This window comes from Microtus pennsylvanicus, chromosome 20 (assembly GCF_037038515.1).
Source record: "Microtus pennsylvanicus isolate mMicPen1 chromosome 20, mMicPen1.hap1, whole genome shotgun sequence".
In the NCBI taxonomy this organism is placed as follows: Eukaryota; Metazoa; Chordata; class Mammalia; order Rodentia; family Cricetidae; genus Microtus; species Microtus pennsylvanicus.
In genome coordinates this window covers 11,175,050-11,192,475 of record NC_134598.1, presented here as the reverse complement: position 1 = coordinate 11,192,475, position 17,426 = coordinate 11,175,050, and the positions used below count along the sequence as shown (strand labels likewise).

At 35.7% G+C, this 17,426-nt stretch overlaps 1 protein-coding gene and 1 pseudogene across 1 annotated transcript; both read left to right on the top strand.

Moving 5' to 3' along the window:
* The first annotated feature begins 6,002 nt into the window (after positions 1–6,002).
* LOC142838704 (olfactory receptor 6C2-like) lies at positions 6,003–6,938 on the top strand. The gene has a single exon (XM_075954297.1). The coding sequence runs from the start codon at positions 6,003–6,005 to the stop codon at positions 6,936–6,938; it is 936 nt and encodes a 311-aa protein (XP_075810412.1).
* Positions 6,939–12,094: 5,156 nt separating this feature from the next.
* On the top strand, positions 12,095–13,029 carry LOC142838680 (olfactory receptor 6C2-like; annotated as a pseudogene).
* The last annotated feature ends 4,397 nt before the right edge of the window (positions 13,030–17,426 follow it).

Here is a 17,426-nt window from a genome sequence, read left to right as displayed (position 1 = left end):
GCAACGTTTTATTTTTTCTTACCTATGAGTTAAGGTAAACACAGAATTTTCAGAAAATTCTAAATTGCCCATTTGCCAGACAGTTATTGATTTATACTTAGAATGTGTCTAATAAAACTGTTGTGTATTACCGTCTCTGAGGACACAAGTCCCATTGTTGCTACTGTTTGATACTCTACCAATTAGTGATTATCACATTCATTAACTGTGTTTGTGTTTGGCCACAAAGGACTCCTTCTTTATCCTCTTCATATCCATAAAAGACTGTATAATAAAACAGTCACCTTTCTTTACAATTTGAAATTCTTTTTGTCCAGAAAAATTGAAAATTATCTACCAAAATACTCTAACAATAATTCTATATGCCTTCATTTCAGTTTGGAGATATAATAAATTGGTTACTATGTTTAGACTAAAATGAAATCTTTAATGTGAAGCTAACCAAAAACAGCACTATCTTCTGTAAAAGAATTCTCTCTCCATGTACATCGTCACAAGGTTACATCGCCCTTGCACTCTCAGCTTCACCTTTAGGAAAACAAATATAATAGATCACCTGAAGTCATGATTGCCTTACAGAAGAGTAAGTATGCTTTACTCTTTTGTTTGTTCTGAAGTTTGATCACTTCCGTTTTTTTTCTTTGCCACCATTCCATTTTCTTAGCCTCTGTGGTAGTCACACTTGTGCATTTAAATATCAGAGGTAGTGAAAAACACTATTGGTGTTGCTGGACAAGAAAATGTATATTTATGATGTCATTTTCTGTTCTACAAAAATTAAATATACAAAATAATAGGATTCATTGAAAAGAATTTATATATGCATCCTCAGAATGAATATGGTCATATCTTACTCACCCCTTCTCTCCTAATTATTTAATGTGTATCAATCATATCATATATAAGAAATATGCACATGAGTAATCTCAGGGACAAGGTAATTTTAAAGGCAAACAGAAGTGACCCACAATGACACTTTCATCAATCTGTATACAAATGGAAACTGTAATATCCTTCAAGAAATCTCCAAAATAGCTGCAGTGTTGTGATTACTTAGTTCACAACAAGTAAACTTGAAATATTCAACATTAAAAGTATACCTAAACTGAATTGATTTATCAGAACATTCATTTCATATTCCGGTTCAAAGTGGAAAGGACATTACTAGTCAGACAAGAGAGTTTTTAAATCTGCAATTCTGCTATGAGTTAGGATACAGCATGAAAACTTAAGAGTGGAATTTTCATATTTGGGCTCAGTTCCTGAATGATCTTCTCTGAAAGGAAGATATCCTAATCATAATTAAGCCTACCTGATTATCAACTAATTGTTTTTCCAGCACTTGAGTTTCTCTTATTCTGTAGAGATGCTTAAAAAACAGATGTATTTGTCTGATTATGAACATCTAATGCTTTAATTTATAACTACCTTAGAAGACACAACATGCCTCAATCCACCAATTTTAAGAAAATGCACCTCTGGATTTCTTCCAGAGTAAAATTCATAAAACATGAGTAACCATTGAGCTATAAATTTCATAAGAAACCTTTTCTAGCTTGAAAAAGAAAGAAAGTAAAATTCTTTATTTACAAAATACACTTAACAGAACAAAATTTTTCATAACACATTTGGAAAGATAATCTTATCTGGATTTGTGAAAAAATTTCAATTGCATTGATAAAGGAGTGAATGAAAGTGAAGACAATAACATCTTCAGAAATAAATCTAGAATCCTCCTGACATATTCTCCAAATTGCAAAAGCCTCACTCCTCCTCTTGTTAATTCACAAGATGAGCATAGAAGGTTATTAGAGGCACTAAAAATTCTCAATTTAATCAAGACTACAAGAACAAAAATATAGTATGCACAATGGCCATTGATTAATGACAAAATAAATTAGCAGAAATGTTGAAGCAAGTTAAGTAGCAAAGGAAGAAAAGTAAAATGAAGACATAAATGGACAAAAGAATTTAAAATATTGACTCTAACTTACGGTCCAAGAAGAATTCTTGGGGAATTATTCAACAAATGATCACAATAATTCCATAAACTAGATATTGTTAAGGATGCTGATGCAAAGAAATCAATAAGAATAGAAAGCTCATAGTTTCTAAAACTTATAAAAGTACAGGAAATATTCTCTCTCTTTATACATTAGTAGATAGAAAAGAATTATAGAGAGTCAGACCAATTACTATAATATTAAAGATAGTCTCAAAATATCAATGAATTTTTGCTATGAGGATCATATGAAAGAAAATTCTTAGAAGTCATTCTATGACTTTATTTGTATATGTAAAACAAATATATTCATTTCAGCATAACTTCTGCAAACTTTTATATAATACTTTCTAGATCCATTGAAATACATATACAATGAATTGCATTGAGTTTGAAGCTATTTTTTGTACTCCCATGTTCATTTTGTCATCATCAATGATTCCATATATAAAACTAAGCATCCATCAATAGATGAATAAATAAATAAAATAAGATACATATGCCAAATAAAATACTGTACAACTTAAGTGAGAAGGAAATTCTGCCATCTGTAATAACATATGTGGAATAAAAGGACACTATTCTAACTGAATAAACCAAGTCCACAATATGGTAATTTAATTTTCAAATAATATGATGGAGAAAATTTTATATATAAAACAAGACATGGAATTTGGAATTGCATCATAATTTTATTTTTATGTTTTTAAAACCTTTATGTCATTTTCTAATATATCTCTACTATTGTGCATTCCTGATAGCTAAATGGTGGGCTGCCTTCTCTCCACGCACTGGCAGCACTTGCTTGTTCTCATTCACTTTTGATATAGCAATAGAAGTCTTCCACGTAAGACCTAAAACAACAAAATAACCAGAAGAAAACATAAGAAGAGGAGACAGACGAGATGGCACCAAGCCAAAAAGTTTCTGCAGACTAAAGGAAAATACTTAGAGATGGAGAAGACAATCTACAGATAGGGAGAGAATGCTTGCCAACTAAAAATCATACAATTGAACAAATGTTTAAAATATTTAAGGAACCCAATAGTGATAATTTTGGACAAAATAGTTTAAAGCATACTTAGAACAAATGAGTTCATGTTTTAAATAGAAAGTGGAAAAGCAAAAACAATTTTGTACAAATAGAATATAAAGGAAAGGGGAAGTGAAAATAAACTTAAGAAATGACCTACTCTCTTGATGTGATATTACTAGGTCACACTGTCATATATAACATTGTATTAAGACTATCTCAAACTAAACCGAGGTGGATCAAAAACAGAATAACAAGAATATAGCTCTTTGATTATGACACCATATTCTCATTCCCTGACTTTCCTACAAGGAACTGAATAAAAATGATGCCCATACAGAGAGTAAATATACTGCTATTGAATGTATTTTAAAAAATAAACACAGAGAACTTCATTTTAGAGTTTTATCTAAAAATATACCTTTATTGAAACACCTTCTTATAAATATATCAAAGGAAAAAATCTTCACTATCTAGAGAACATGCAACTTGCAGCTAGTTGGGGCCACCAGGGTTTTCATCAAGAAAATCAAGTAACCAGGTGAGTCAGTTCCACACTTTCATTTGCACGCTGGGAAAACAATTCTTTGTATGAGCCTGTATTTTTGGTTTTTTTTATTTGTTTTTAATTGATTTTTATTGAGCTCTACATTTTTCTCTTCTCCACTCCCTGCCTCTCCCCTCCCCTTCAACCCTCTCCCAAGGTCCCTATGCTCCCATATTACTCAGGAGATCTTGTCTTTTTCTACTTCTCATGTAGATTAGATCTATGTATGTCTCTCTTAGTGTCCTCGTTGTTATCTAGGTTCTCTGGGATTGTGGTTTGTAGACTGGTTTTCTTTGCTTTATGTTGAAAAACCACTAATGAGGGAGTACATGTGATAACTGTCTTTTGTGTCTGGATACCTCGCTCAAAATGATTTTTTCTAGCTCCATCCATTTTCCTGCAAAATTCAAGATGTAATTATTTTATTTTATTGTTGTGTAGAACTCCATTGAGTTCTTATTTTCCTTATTCATTCATCAATTGAGGAGGATTTAGGTTGTTTCCATGTTCTTGCTATGACAAACAATGCTGCTATGGACATAGTTGAGCACATGTCCTTATGGCATGATTGAACATCCTTTGGATATATACCCAAAAGTGGTATTACTGGGTCTTGAGGAAGGTTGTTTCCTAATTTTCTGAGAAATCACCACACTGACATCCAAAGGGGCTGTACCAGCTTGCATTCCCACCAGCAATGCAGAAGTGTTCCCCTTTCCCCACAACCTCTCCAGCATAAGTTGTCATCAGTGTTTTTGGCCTTGGCCATTTGTAGAAGTGTAAGCTAGAATCTTAGAGTTGTTTTGATTTGCATTTCTCTGATGAATAAGGATGTTGGATATTTACTTAAGTGTCTTTCAGTCATTTTATATTCTTCTGTTGAGAGTTCTCTGATTCTGTTTGTACTCTATTTTTATACTGAATTATTTGTTCTTTTGATGACCAATTTCTTGAGTTCTTTATGTACTTTGGAGATCAGACCTCTGTCTGATATGGGATTGGGAAGATCTTTTCACATTCTGTAAGCTGTTGTTTTGTCCTTTGCTTTACAGAAGCTTTTCAGTTGCAGGAGGTCCCATTTATTTATTGTTTCTCTCAGTGTCTGTGCTACTGGGGCTACTGATTATTTTGGGTTAATCTTATATCCTGCTACATTACTAAAAGTGTTTAAAAGTTGTAGAAGTTCCTTGTTAGAATTTTTAGGGTCACTTATGTAAACTATCTTATCATTAGCAAACAGTGAGAGTTTGACTTCTTTTCCTATTTGTATCACCTTGATCTCCATTTGGTGTCTTATTGCTCTAGCTAGAACCTCAAGAACTATATTGAATAGCTATGGAGAGAGTAGACAACCTTGTCTTGTTCCTGATTTCAAGGGGATCACTGGGAGTTTCTCTCCATTTAGTTTGATGTTGGTTGTTGGTTTGCTGTATATTGCCTCTATTATGTTTAGGTATATTCTTTGTATACCTGCTCTCTCCAAGACCTTTTACATGAAGGGATGTTGTATTTTGTTGAAAGCTTTTTGAGCATCTAATGAGATGATCATGTAGTTTTTATTTTTCAGTTTGTTTATATGGTGGGTTACACTGACAGATTTTTGTATGTTGAACCAACCTTACATCTCTGGAATGAAACCTACTTAATCATGGTGGATGATGGGTCTGATGTGTTCTGGGATTCAATTTGCCAGTATTTTATTGAGTATATTTTGGTGTGGAATAATGGTCTGTATTCTATCAATTATACTTTAAATAAATGCTGATTGGCCAGTAGCCAGACAAAAAGTATAGGCATGACAATCAGACAGGAAGTAGAGGTGGATCAATGAGAACAAGAGAATTCTGGGAAGAGGATAGAGTCCTGACCCAACCCCAGAAGAAGCAAGATGTGACTGATGGCCACATAAGGCACCAATCAACGTGGATAACACAGATAAGAATAATGGGCTAATATAAGTTGTAAGAGTTAATAAGAAGCCTGGGTTAGGCCTATCAGTTTATAACTAATATAGAACTCTCTGTGCTTTCTTTGGGACTTAATGACTGCGGGAAACAGGCGGGACAGAAAACTCAGTCAACAATTTTTGCATCAATGTTCATGAGTAAGAATGGTCTGTAATTCTCTTTCTTAGTAATATCTTAATGTGGTTTGGGTAATAGGGTAATTGTAGCATCGATTCCAGCTAGACTGCAGATATCAGTATGAATTCTATGATTCAAATATATGAGCTGCTGTGTGACACAAAAGGAAGATCAAAGACCAGCATGCACTGTGTGCTTGCTTCTTCACTACCCAACGGCAGTAGAGGAATGGTAAGGTAACTTGTCGTGAGGTTGACATCTGACTAAATTCTGAAGTCTTGTAAATAATGTCTTTCTTCTTTTTCAACCAGGCTGGTCAAGAGACAATAATCAAAAATGAGAAACCGAACAGTGACAACATTCATCTTGCTGGGTCTGACAGATGACATTAGGCTGAAAATTCTTCTTTTTATCTTTCTGCTTCTTTCTTACATGTTGAGTTTTTCTGGGAACATAACCATCATCACCCTCACTCTGACTGACCCCAGCCTTAAAACACCTATGTATATTTTTCTCAAAAATTTCTCCTTCTTGGAAATTTCACTAACAACTGCTTGTATTCCCCGATTTTTATATAGCATTTCATCTGGGGACAAGTCCATTACCTATACAGGTTGTGTTGCTCAGCTACTGTTTATAGACCTCTTTGCAGCAACAGAATTTTTTCTTCTGGCTATTATGTCCTATGACCGCTACGTGGCCATCTGTAAACCTCTGCATTACATGACTATCATGAATAGCAGAGTCTGCAAGAATTTCATCTTCTTCTGTTGGGTAGCAGCATTGGTCATCATTGTCCCACCTATTAGTCTAGGCTTGGGCCTGGAGTTCTGTGACTCAAACATCATTGACCATTTTTGTTGTGATGCAGCTCCTCTCCTGAAAATCTCTTGTTCAGATACATGGTTGTTAGAGCAGATGGTGATAATTGGTGCCGTGCTGACCTTCATCATCACCTTTGTGTGTGTTGTCCTTTCCTACATTTACATCATCAAGACCATTCTGAGATTTCCCTCTGCCCAGCAAAGGAAAAAGGCTTTTTCCACCTGTTCTTCCCACATGATTGTAGTTTCCATTACTTATGGCAGCTGCTTCTTCATCTACATCAAACCTTCATCCAAGAGTGACGTAGCTATCAATAAAGGGATTTCACTTCTCATCATATCAATTTCACCAATGTTAAATCCTTTTATTTATGCACTGAGAAACAAGCAAGTGAAACAAGCCTTCAATTACTCAATTAAAAAACTTGTACTCCTCTCAAGGGTGTAAAATAAATTGAGGCATGCTAGACTGAAAGACGGGTGAAAGAGCAAAGAATCTGAAGCTGTACTATATTTTTATACATACTTGTTTTTTAATCTTTTTATACTCACACTTTCTCTTTCAACTTAAATACTATGAACCTCGATATTCTTTGCCTTCATTAAAAATAAACTTTTTGAATATGTTAGTCTTGCAGGGAACCTAAAATTATTGTCTGGCTGTTATTCCTGGAAACACAATAGTTGGTGGTTTTCTACCATTTTTTCCACACTTTCAGGTCTGCCTTTTTACTTTATGCTGAAGCTAATCAAGTGAGTGTGGAAATGATATGTACCATTGACAGATATGGCCTAAAAAGTATTCATTACCCATTTTGACACTTAGAAAAAAGATTGCACTTCTTAAAATGACTTTTTATGCTTCGTGTTAGTTATGAAGGATCTTTTTAATATTTCCTCTCAAAAACACTCTAGGAAGACCTTCCCAATGACCAATTTGAAACCTCCGTAAACCATTTTAGGTGAACAAGAAACTGATTTAAGTTTTTGTTAAACAACTTTTCCTGGGATTTCTCTGGGGATAGTTAGCTGTGATAGCAAAACCCTAAGACACGTGGCATTCATATAAAACCAGGAAATGAATGGAAGACTAAAAACATGAAAATTAATGCAAAACAGTAGGAAAAACTGATACAGCAGTTACTTAATTCCCCCTACAGCCATGATGGCTGAGCAATAAAGTAGGCAATCTTCACTCTCCTCCTCTCCTCCAAATACATTCCCCCAAGGTCATTCCCAGCTCTGTAGCAGATCACCTTCTGTGGTCACTTGTACTTCTCTGTCACAATTCCCAGTGGTCTATCAGATCCTGGTGGTACACTCTCCTTTACTCCTTCCAGTGAACATGCTAAGAATCCGCCTTTTGTGGTGACTGCACAGAGCAAACCAAGAGGTTAGTGACCAGCTCCCCAGATGGATAGAACAGTCTCTAGGCTCTCTCCCACCCACCACAACTTGACTAGTTGGCCAGCAGGCAACCCTCCTGCTGACTGGCAGTTTGGCCGTTTAGCTCAGGCTTATTATTAACTAGCTGTTAGAACTTAAATTAACCCAGAATTCTTGTCTATGTTTAGCCATGTGGCTTGGTACCTTTTCTCAGTGAAGCATTCTTATCTTGCTTCCTCTGTGTCTGACTGGTGACTGTGTCTCTGAATTTCCTCTTCCCAGAATTCTTTTAGTCTAGTTGCTCTACCTAAACTTCCTACCTGGCTACTGGCCTACCAGTATTTTATTAAACCAATACAAGCAACAAACCTTTGCCATGTGCAAGATCATTGTCCCACAGCACATTCTACATTATTTGTAATAACGTCACCCTTTTGTTGATCACCAGGATCTCAAGCCTATAAGCTTCTGTGGATTCTCCTGCCTTCACTTCCCAATATCCATAGGAGAAGTGTAATTAGAGGGTCACACTATTGTAACCAGCATCAAATGGGTTCTGGGAATTAGAATTAGAATTAGAATTCAGGTCATCGTATTTTCACATCAAGCACTTTACTCTTGACACTGAGCCATCTCCTCTGCCTCATAGTTTGACTTGCAAAAATAATATGCAGGACCATCAAGATTCTTTATGGAGTAGATACTTATATAGGCCTGGAAACTTGAATTTGATCCCCTAAATCCATGTAATAGTGGAAGAAGAGAAACAGCTCAACAAACTTGTTCTCAGACATCCACACATCACTGTGGCACACACATCATGTACACATATACAGATTGATATTTATTAATTAATTTTTAAAAATAATGTTAAAACATTTTTCATAGAATAAAACAGTGATATTTTAAACTATGTAATTTATTTACTGCATAACAAATTGATAATACAGAAAATGAGACCAAAATATTTTGCACCCGATATAACAAGAATTAATTATAAAATAATGGACTTGGTTTTCTTTTGATTAGATTCTACATTTTCCTTGCAGTTTATTTTCAATGATTTTGATGCTTCCTTGAATCTCCAAAGGCCCTGCTCCCACAGATAATTCATTAATGATTTCTGAGTCTGAGCCACTGAGGACTCTTGGGTTTTTTTATTTGCTGTAGACATGGTACATTAATAAGTATCAAGCTTGATATTAGAAAACCCTCTCTCTGAGAAAAAGGGTTCAGAACATCAGCTCTTCTCAAACTTCCAGACATTCCTTTGAAACTATTTTTCTGGGATAGAAGAAGTAAGGAAATTACTTTCTTATGATGGTACTGCATTCTTAATTGGAAAGTTGATGCAATTGATTAAAAACGGAAAATTTAAACCCATATGCATTCCCAGACTACTATTTTTGTAGACATGAATAGATTTAGTCAGTGATCACCAGAAATAACAATTTTCAAATCATATTTAGAAGAATCATTGTGGTTAAATAACTAAGAGAGGAACGAGGCTATGAACAATTGCCAGAAGTTTGAATAGGATGAATTCTGTCCTTTCAACTACAGGTTCTTTTTGAGATTCAGATCCCATGTTTCTCTAGTTAAAGTCTTCACAGACTGTGTTAAAATTAAGAATGGGAACTCTAATGTAGTCCCAATTTAAATGCTATTTTAGAATGTTTGATATTGGATAGGTATAGCGATTCATAAAGTTATATTAAGCAACAATGAGAACTGAGGCCACAGCTCAACTATCATTAGAGGATACGCCTTTCTTGCTAGGATTGGTTGATGACCAAAAGTGATGAACAATTCCTTCTACCCACTTCTGCCCTCAAACTCCTGATATAAAAAATTATTGCTGAGTAGGTATGCACCCTAAAGACTTAAGGTAGTGCTGAATGGTTGTTTTCCATGTATAAAAGTGTATATTTGTGATTCTTTTAAGATTCTTTATAAGATTACCTTTCAAGATAGGCAATAAAGTGGTTGGTCTTTTCTTTGTAACTACAAAATGCAAAGTGCCAGTAAAAGACATGACAGAGAAAAATAGCTTGTTTACTTTTACTCTGTTACTCTATGACAAGTTGATTGGGTAAGAATGCATGTGGTTTCTTGGGGACAATTTTTCCCCTGTATCATGTAAAATGTTTAATCATGGAAGGGATAAGGATAACATGCTGTTTTTCACTTGTTTTTACTGTCATCAGGTACTTGAAAAGCAGAATGTAAACACATTGTAGTTTTGATATTGTGTAAAAGATTTTGCTGGGGTATTTAAGCTGTAAGGACAAAAACATAGAGTTAGAAGGGAAACATCAGAAATGAGAAAATAAGAAAGCATAAAGATAAAGTTAGAGGAAAAACATCAAGAATAAAGATTGAGTTAGAAGTAAAACATCCAGAATGAAAAAAGGGCCACCAGAAAACAAGAATAGAGAATAAGGAAGAATATAGAAGGAAACCAGAGAGAGAGAGAGAGAGAGAGAGAGAGAGAGAGAGTCTTTTGCCTTACCCCCTCACATAGTATGGGTTCCCTTTGAGCCCTGTGCTGTTGGAGGCTGGATCACAGACAATAAAAGATAGCTAAGTATGTAACCTATTATAAAGGTTTAGTGAGAATGTAACCTATTATAAAGGTTCAGTATGTGTGTAAGTATGTAATTTATTGTAAAAGTTCAGTAAGTATGTAAGTATGTAACTTATTGAAAAGGTTTAGTGAGTATGTAACCCATTGTAAATGTTAAGTAGAATGTAAGTATGTAACTTATTGTAAAGGTTCAGTATGTAACCTATTGCAAAAGTTCAGTATGTAACATATTGTAAAAGCTTAGTGATCATAACATATTAGTTTGACTTAAAGATACAAAGTAAAATAGAATACAGGTATGGACATCAAACATTTAATTTTGGACATGTGTTCCAGGTATACTCTGCTGTATGACTGATATGAGGAGTAATAATTCTTAGAGATTAAAAGTTCAAGAAAACAGAGTTATGTTAACAAATAATAAAGCACAATGGGCTACATAAAGACATCAGCAAGAAAAAAAATGTCTCAAAACTACAGTGAAGAAAGATGAAAGATAAAACACACATGGAGCTACAAAGGTAAGCTATGAAAGAATGCTATGAATGTTGTGTGGTTGAAAATACTCACCGTACTCAAAGTCCATAAATTCAAACAAAAACTTATAGTGTTCAATTAATTCTACTAAAAATTGTTAGATATAAGTAACAGACAAAATATGACTTTGGTATATTGACAAGAGAACATGTTAACAAAAAAAAAATCATGGGTCAGGATGCTGAAGTAGTTCAAATGTGTCTGCTTCTCACAAGCACCTCATTTTTAGTGTTTCAGCGTAGAATATGTATGAATAATATTATTATTTCCATAATAACCTAAGTGACAGTGAAGCTGAGATATCTTTGAAGACGGGCTTAACAATGAAATATGGCATTTTTACTTAATAGTATAGATAGTGATATTTTCAGTGCATTCCAAAATATAAGAGCACTAGTGGTGATCTAAACAAATGTATAATTTATATATAACTTATCATACGATACAATAAGCCTGCCCTCAAAATGTTTCCTTTCTTTTCTTCCATGATAGGATAATAATGTAATTTTAACCTGAAATTTTCAGAGGAAGAGATGGGATAATAACTAAGGGAGGGATTGTTTAAAGAAAGCATGAAAGTTCATGATTATAATACTAGTCTCCAGCATGTTAGACAGCAAATAAAAGGCCTATAAGAACGTACTTGAAGCTATGTGTGATTTTTATAAATAACAAAACCTCAAGAAATACATGAACAGGACAAAGAGAGGATGAGATTTGACTTCAGGATTCAGCCTCTAAGAAGTAACTAAGTCTCGTGAAGCATAAGCATCCAACACAAACTGCTTGGAAATACATAAACTCAAAGGACAATTTAAAAAATGATAAATTAAGAATCAGACACATAAAGAAGGAAGCACCCATAACATTTTGAAATGTGGTGTAGATAAGGCAATTTGATTTTCTAAATCTACCCTATTTGTAGGACCAAACTACCTATTTGTAGGACCTAAGCAACCGGCATGTTTCTGTCTTGAAACAGAATGAATGAACGCATATGAGTAGGGTTTCATAATATTTCTCCTTTAATTGCTACTCCTGAACAGAGAACTCTGAATTTTCAATGCAGACTGGATAGAGGGAACAATTCAATTATGAGAAACCGCACAGTAACAGCATTTATCCTCCTGGGACTGACTGATGACCCAAAGCTGAAAATTCTGATCTTCTTCTGTCTGTTTCTCACCTACCTGCTGAGTATAACTGGAAATCTCACAATCATCTTTCTCATCTTTATAGATTCACACCTAAAAACTGCCATGTACTTTTTCCTGCAAAATTTTGCCTTCTTAGAAATCTCATTTACAACTGCTTGCATTCCCAGATACTTATACAACATCTCAACAGGTGACAGGACAATTACATATAACAACTGTGTCTCTCAATTATTTTTTACTGATCTTTTTGGTGTGACAGAATTTTTTCTCCTGGCTGTTATGTCCTATGACAGGTATGTAGCCATCTGCAAACCCTTGCATTATGTCACCATCATGAACAGCAAGATCTGTAAAAGGCTTATCTTCTGTTGCTGGGCAGCTGGCTTGTTGGTGATCCTGCCACCACTTAGCCTGGGTCTCAATTTGGAATTCTGTGACTCTAATGCTATTGACCACTTTGTCTGTGATGCATACCCTCTCCTGAAGATCTCATGCACAGACACGTGGCTCATAGAGCAGATAGTGATAGTTTGTGCGGTGCTGACATTTATCATGACCCTTGTGTGTGTGGTTCTTCCTATGCATACATAATCAGGACCATCATCAACTTCCCTTCCGCCCAGCAGAGGAAAAAGGCCTTTTCTACCTGCTCTTCCCACATGATTGTGGTGTCCATCACTTATGGCAGCTGCATCTTCATCTACGTCAAACCATCAGCAAAGGACTCAGTGGCTATCAACAAGGGTGTGATAGTGCTGACCACTTCCATTGCCCCCATGCTGAACCCCTTCATTTACACCTTGAGGAACAAGCAAGTCAAACAGGCCTTCCATGTCACAGTTAAAAGAATCACACTGTTCTTCAAGAAGTAGAGAAATCTACTACTCTAAAGAGTCAATTTTTCATTAAAAATATATGCCATTCATAATATATATCTTTAAAATTTTTATCTTAACTTTCTCACTGAGAAAATTTATTACATTTATTTTTTCTTTTATTCAAAATAAATGTTTTTATTTTACATAACAACCGCAGTTCCCCATCCCTCCCCTTCTTCTGCCCCCTTACTTCCCCTGTCTCACCCCCTTTCCACTACCTCAGAGGGGTATGGCCTCCCTTGAAGAGTCAACAAAATCTGACATGCCAAGTTGAAGTAGAACCAAGCTCCTCTCCGCTGTATCAAGGCTGAACAAGGTATCCCACCATAGGGAATGGGCTCCAAAAAGCCAGTTTATGTTCCCAGAATAAGTCCTGGTCCCAGTGCCAGCCTCCCCCCGACAACCAGCCAACAGATAAAGCCACATATCTGTCCTCCATATTCAGAAGGCCTAGTTTGGTCCAATGGTACAAGGTCCCCAGTTGTCAGTCCAGAGTCTGTAAATTCAACACGAGCTCAGGTCAGCTGTCTCTGTAGTTTTTCCCATGATGAGCTTGACTCCCACCCCTTGCTCATATGATCCCTCTTCCCTCTCTTCCACAAAACTCCAGAAGCTCAGTCCAGCATTGTCTGTGGGTCTCTTCATCTGCTCCATCAATTACTGGATATAGGTTCTATGATGACAGTTAGGGAATTTACTAATCTAATTATAAAGAAGGCCTGTTCAGGCACCCTCTCCACTATTGGTAGGAGTATTAGCTGGGGTCATTCTTGGAGATTTCTGGGAATTTCCCTAGTTTCTCATAATAGCTTTAAATTTCTTAATTATGTATGAAACGCGTCCAGGAAATAAAATATGCCTTCACACACAAAAAAATGCTAAAACAAACAAATGTTAAAGCAATTTCAATGAATAATTTTGTATATTGTCTAAGTCCAGCTTTCATGAGGACCTTGGCTCCAGGTGGCATGTTCTATCTACTCCGAGTATCCTCGGGGAGTTGGTTCAGAAACCCCCATGAGAATGCTGAAATATATATACTAGAGCCTTACATTAAACGGATCAGTATTTCCATATAAAATGTCCATCTTCTTGTATACTTTAAATCATCTCGATTACTGAAAGTGTTGAACATAGGCTAAATTCTATGTTAATAGTTACAGTGTTTAGGGAATTAATACCACAGGCTGAGCATGAAGGCTATATACACAAATTTTTGTTCAAATTTTTCCATCATTTGGTGGGGGTTCCTTAGACTTCCCACAGGACAGGAAACCCTGATTGCTTTTCGGGCTGGGGGGAGACTTAATTGGGGGAGGGGGAGGGAAATGGGAGGCGGTGGCGGGGAAGAGACAGAAATCTTTAATAAATAAATAAATTAATAATAAAAAAAGAAGATAAATTTTTCCATCATTTGATTGACTCCGGCATAGCACGTGTGTATGGAGGGACCCCTGGTCTTTTATTGTTTACTCTAAATAATAGGCTAAGAAAAAAAGAATGAGTTTAGAACAACAGATTTTATATTACAGATATTTAAGTCTTGGTTTAAATGTCCTTAATAGTTCCATCTTTGTACTACAGTAGCAATGGTTGTTATATAATTCTATTACTTTTATGATTTGCAATAATAAGTATAAATGATGTTTCATCTTGTGTTTAATACTGCGTTTGACACCTTACTAAAATACTTCTAGCATAAAGATATCCTAAAGTATAGTTTCAGAAAACTATAGACACCCAATAAGAATATTGACTCATCAGTGAAAATTTATCAAAAATGAGTTTTAAAAACTGTGGGGACTAGAGAGATAGATCAGCAGTTAAAAGCGGGGGCTGCTCTTCCAGAAGAACCAGATTTGATTCTCAGCACCAGCCTGACAGCTCACAGCCATCTGTAACTGCAGGTCCATGATCTCTGACTTCTTCTGGCTTCAGGAACAAGTCACAAACTTGAGCAGAAATACAGTCAGACGAAATATCCATACATATAAAATAATAAAAATTCTTTTCATTTTTAATTATAATACAATTACATCATTCCCCCCAGTTTCCATTTCCTTTCTCCAACCCATCCCATGATCCCTTCCTCTGATTCTTCAATGTCCAGTTCTTCTTTAGGCAACCAAACTGAGGTATCATGACTAAGGATCTCCTGTCTTTATAAGAAACACCATCTCATAGTCGAATTCATGCCCATACAATCTTTCTGTTCCCTATTCCTCATTGCTTCCTGAACCTTGGGAGCAGGAGTTGCATTATAAATGAATCCACTGTTGCCGGGCACCTCACAGTAGCTTGATCTCTGCATTTTGACCAGCTGTGGGTTTCTACAATGATCTCCACATGTTACAAAGAGAAGTTTCCTTAAAAAGCGGTAAAAGCTACACTTACCAGTGAATATAGGGAAGGTATATAAAATGCAGTTAGGAATCGTGCTGAGCTAGTCAACTGCTGATAGCAGGTATCACCTAGAGTTCCCTCTAGGACCCACGGCCTTACTAACCCTAGGTAGTGACTTAGATTTCCAGTAACCGACATGATCTTACTCAAACTGATTAGATAGTTCTTGGTTACAACCATTATGTAAGTTCTACTACTTCCACTAATGCTGGCTTCTTTAGAAATATCTTGCCATGCTGGTAATTGCTCTGGTTTCTAGGTGTTACATCTGTGAATGATATTTAGTGCTAACAAATTTATTGTTTATTCATAAAATAATTAAAAATCAAGAAAAATTTATAAAATATACTATGGTATTTTATCCTCATGTTACTAGTTCTTTTACAAATTTGCATGATATTTTTATTACAATAATCCCTACCCCAACTCCTCAATAATTCATACCCTCTTCCCAATCCACCCAATTTTGTGTGTTCTTTTTTAAAACCATCAACTAAAGTTTGTGCTACCCATACACTCGTGGCTATGTGTCTTTCCCCTGGAGTATTGGTCAACTCCTAGGGTCCATACTCTTTAAAGAAAATAAACTCTCCCTCTCCTAGCAGTCATAAGTCTTGTCTGCCTCCCATCTCCACGTTGGAATTTCCCACCAGCAATTCAGGAGTGTTCCATTTACCCCACAACCTCTCCAGCATAAGTAGTCAACCTAAATGCTTCTCAACCGAAGAATGGATGAGGTAAATGTGATACATATGGAGTACTACACAGCAGATAAAAACAATGACATTTTGAAATTTGCAGGCAAATGGATGGAGCTAGAAAACATCATATTGAATTAGGTAACCCAGTTCTGGAAAGACAATTATCATATGTACTCACTCTTAAGTAGTTTTTAAACAGAAAGCGAAGAAAACCATCCTACAAATCACAATCCCAGAGAACCTAGACAACAATGAGGATCCTATAAGAGACACACATGTATCTAATCTACATGAGAAGTAGCAAAAGACAAGATCTTCGAGTAAAAGGGGAGCGGAAACCATGGGAGAGGACTGATGCAAGTGGAGGGGCAGGGAGGTGAGCAGAGGAAAAAGGTATAGCTCCGTAAGACCAATAAAAAAGAAGCACAAGATGGAGAATACTGCTATTTTCTAATTGTTCCATTTTTTATTATTTTTATTGACCTATACATTTTTCTCTGCTCCCTTCCTTTTCTCCCCCTCACTTCTTCCCTCTTCTATGATTCCCATGCTTCCAATTTGCTCAGGAGATCATTTCTTTTTCTCCTTCCTATAAGATCCATGTATGTCTTTCTTAGGATCCTCTTTGTTGTCTAGGTTCTCTGGAGTTGTAGACTGCAGGTTGGCTTCTCTTTGCTTGTATAGAAGTCACTTGTGAGGGAGTACATATTATATTTGTCTTTTTTAGTCTGGGTTACATCACTCAGTGTGGTTTTGTTTCTAAATCCATCCATTTGCCTGCAAATTTCAAGATATTGTTATCATTTTTTACCACTGTATAGTACTCCATTGTGTAAACGTGTTACATTTTCTTTAGCTATTTTTCAGTTGAAGGACATATAGATTATTTCCAGGTTCTGACTATTACAAATAATGCTGCTATAAACATAGTTAAGCCTATGTACTTGTGGTATGATTGAGCATCCTTCAGGTATATATATACAACACTGTATTGCTGGGTCTTGAGGTAGATTGTTTCCTAATTTTCTATGAAATTGCCATACTGATTTCCAAAGTAGCTGTACAAGTTTCTACTCCCACCAGCAATGAAGAAGGGTTACCCTTACCGCACATCCTCTCCAGCATAAGCTGTCATCAATGTCTTAGATATTGTCCATTCTGACAGGTGAAGATTAAATCTCAGAGCTGTTTTGATTTGCATTTCTCTGATGACTAAGGACGTTGGACCTTTCCTTAAGTGTCTTTCAGCCATTTGAGATTCATCTATTCAGAGTTCTCTGTTTAGGT